This window comes from Cryptotermes secundus, unplaced genomic scaffold, assembly GCF_002891405.2.
Source record: "Cryptotermes secundus unplaced genomic scaffold, Csec_1.0 scaffold407, whole genome shotgun sequence".
NCBI classification, from domain to species: domain Eukaryota; kingdom Metazoa; phylum Arthropoda; class Insecta; order Blattodea; family Kalotermitidae; genus Cryptotermes; species Cryptotermes secundus.
The window spans coordinates 293,137-296,295 of record NW_019741981.1 but is presented as its reverse complement, the minus strand read 5'-3'; the positions used below and the strand labels follow the sequence as shown (position 1 = coordinate 296,295).

General features: G+C 40.6%; 1 protein-coding gene across 1 annotated transcript in view; it reads left to right on the top strand.

The window, feature by feature from the left end:
• Positions 1–1,722: 1,722 nt before the first annotated feature.
• Positions 1,723–3,159, top strand: part of LOC111872928 (rho GTPase-activating protein 100F) — a 150,393-nt gene continuing 148,956 nt past the window's right edge. Inside the window, exon 1 of the mRNA XM_033754888.1 lies at positions 1,723–1,846. Within this exon, the coding sequence (XP_033610779.1) occupies positions 1,805–1,846 (42 nt within the window). The 5' untranslated portion in view covers positions 1,723–1,804. The remainder of the gene's footprint in view (positions 1,847–3,159) is intronic.

The following is a 3,159-nucleotide window of genomic DNA, read 5'->3' as shown; positions in this document are numbered from 1 at the left end:
AACAATATTAACAAAGAAAATACGTATAATGCTAATGATGTAATTTCGATATTAAATCAGCGAAGTGCTTATTGTTCTTCAGTTTCAGTTAGATTGAGCAGGTATTTTTTGGCGTTAATCCTTGTTTCGAATCTCGGCTGGAAAACCGATATCATGGCTGAAATTTCTCTTGGTTTCAATTCGTCCCTTCAGAGAAATTCCGTGATGGTACCTGGGTTAGGCAAAGGCTGCCTTCTTCCAAGTTCTTTCTAATTTCTCATACATCATTCATCCTACACCTAAACTCCGTGAATACTGATAGCACCGCAAAATTAACAGCATACACCTTCTACGTTTGTATCTGCAATAAATAAACAACTATACAAATTAAAAGTGCCAAATCATTTGTAAAGTAAAGTACAGAAATCTTTCGCCAGCCGCGGGGTTTTCGTTCTTGAGAAGCACCGCTGTTATTTGTATCAAAAGCCTATGGAAATATGAAGCTTAGTGGACGAGCGTTCACTATTAACACTCATCAAAACCGAAATTTACAGTTCCATCAAAGGACACAGAGAATATAAAAAAAAAATTAATAATTTTATTTGAAATATAGTTGGAGTACATGTTCCTAACACTTTTTCTATAGGCTTGGAGTTCAAATATGTGACGACGATGCCTAGTCCAAGCATTTCAAGCTCTGGTTTGGATGCAGTTTGATGTACGGCCGGTCTTTGGTACTCTGGTACTCCAGCTTTCAGAAGTTGTCAGAAAAATGGCGGGACAGTGCCCAACTTTCCCGATTCTCTTTATAAATCACGGTTTACGACCACTCTCCTGTTCGAGTCCAAATAACTTTTTTTTTAGTGAATCACGAATAGATCTTATAATATTTAACGTAGTGTTGTGCTGGTGCATTTTCATTGAAAGCGAGATTTCTGTAGTGACGAACAAAGAAACAAACTCCGTGGCCTCTAGTCCGCAAGCGAACTATACCGACCGAGCGACCGCCGTTTGTCGGCGAAGCTAGGTCCAACTTTTGCAGATAGAGGGTGTCTCGTGGTCAGCGGAACGGATCGCCATGGCCGTTAATCTCAGTTTTCTAGACCGGTAGTAACGAACCAAAACTAAATGTATCGGAATTATCCAGGTTTTTCATACGATCCTCTCCAACTCGTCTGCCGCAGTATTTAGTGTGCACCATGTTTCGACATGTGCAAGTGTTACACTGAAATAAGAAGACCCTGTTTCCAGCTCGTAATTGTTGTGCTGTCCTTGTGTTTCACTTTATACTCCACCACACTTTTGAAGATGATGCTTTTTCTCGTCGGAATGTGTCAGACTTTCGAGAGCTTGGCCTCGTCCTTGTCCTGAACATATAATCTTCCATAGGCAGAGACGGTATGCAGCTGTGTATTTGTTATATATATATATCCACCTTGATCTACCTGATCTAAGCCCAAGTATTTCCTCATTCCCCAAAACCAATCTTTCCTTTCCCCTGTTTCTCCCTCCGCTAATAATTTTCCTCTCCCCAAATTTCCCCTTTACCACCCCTTTTTGGCTGGCTGCTTGGTTGGTTGGATCAATCGGTGTGTGTGTGTGACGTCATTTCCGGGCGGGTCTGTCGAGGAGGGAAGGTCGATATATCTAGGGGTAGGGCAGGGTGCCGGCTAGCTATGAGCTTGGCAGTGGTATAGTGAGTGAGTGTGTTAAGGAGGGGTGAAGGGATGTACTCCAGTACTGTGTCCCCCACGCCCCTCTGGATTTGCCGGCTTCGGGTTCCCGCCATACTACACCAAGGGGGGACGAAGGTGCAGTTTGAGCAATGTGTGACCGGGGTGGAGCAGGTTGTTTCTTTTCAAAAAAGGTAAGAACAAGAAAATTGTAAATATTTAAACACGTATAACGTACAGCGGAAAGTGACAATTTGGTGTGTGCAGAAAAAAATGTGGTAGTTAGTGGAGGATTTGGGAGCTAAGATCTGTGAATGCGGATGGACGAGTGCGGTTGGATGGAAATCCAGGTCATTCAACTTTGTACTCGACGTACTATATGTGGCTCCGAACCCCCCCCCCCCTCCACCGCCACACACACACAGGCATTCAACAGAACACCCTAGCGGTGGACGGTAGGAAACTAGAGTATTTTTAGTACCGTATCCCGCCGCAATGGAGCGTTCATACAGCGTAAAAACAAAAAAGGGTAAATTCTCCCGTCATAGCGACTTTACAGATCACATGATTGCAATTCATCAAGTTTTAGAACCACGAAATACTTCACGGCATTGCTGCCCGACACTTACCTCCTGTGCGAAATAACAAAATCGTTTAGGGACATATTTAATTTTCATTCTACAGTACCATAATACTCTGAGTTGGATGGTGCAGTGTTTATGAAACACATATTTCATGACCCAGCTACTGTGATTTGTGAAGACGTATAGCACAACACACTACGTAACCCTACTATAGAGGCACAATTTCCCTATGTGTTATGCCTTAAGGAGTGAAGTAAACCCAATTCACAATTGGCAAGGACTGTCATTAGGGTGAGTGTTGGTTAGATAATGAACAGCAGTGACCTGATAAGGACTGTGATTGTAGTTGATAATATCCGCCGTTCGAATGATCTCTTTTCACACAATTAGCTTTCCAGTATTTGTCGTGATGTATTAAAAAGTGATGTAAACGCATAACATTAACATGAACATAGCCTTCAGTATATATATATATATATTATTACATTTGCATTCATATTTAAATAAATTTGATGTATTTAATTGTAAGTTTTCTGGGATAGACCGAATGGTCATCTGATCTTGTAGACTATGCTTGCCGACTTTTGGACATGAAGCAAGTGGTACCAACTTTATGATAAATAAAACTGACAAATATCGCTTAGCAGATCGAATATTACTTGAAGTTTTTGTGACGAATATCTTAAACAATTCTTCTGTATTTTTATTAGACCACACTCGCCCCCTTAAAGGGAGGAGGAATAATTTTTCGAGATAATTATGTTGCGTAGAGAATGTGTTTGTTTTCCCCCATTTTCAACTTGTGAAATAGTTAACCGATTTTCACGAAACTTGGTATGAATATTATGCCATTGCATAAAACAAATTATAAAACTTCAGATATTTTAAAGAATTCAAAGAATTATTGAAGTTTTCATATATCT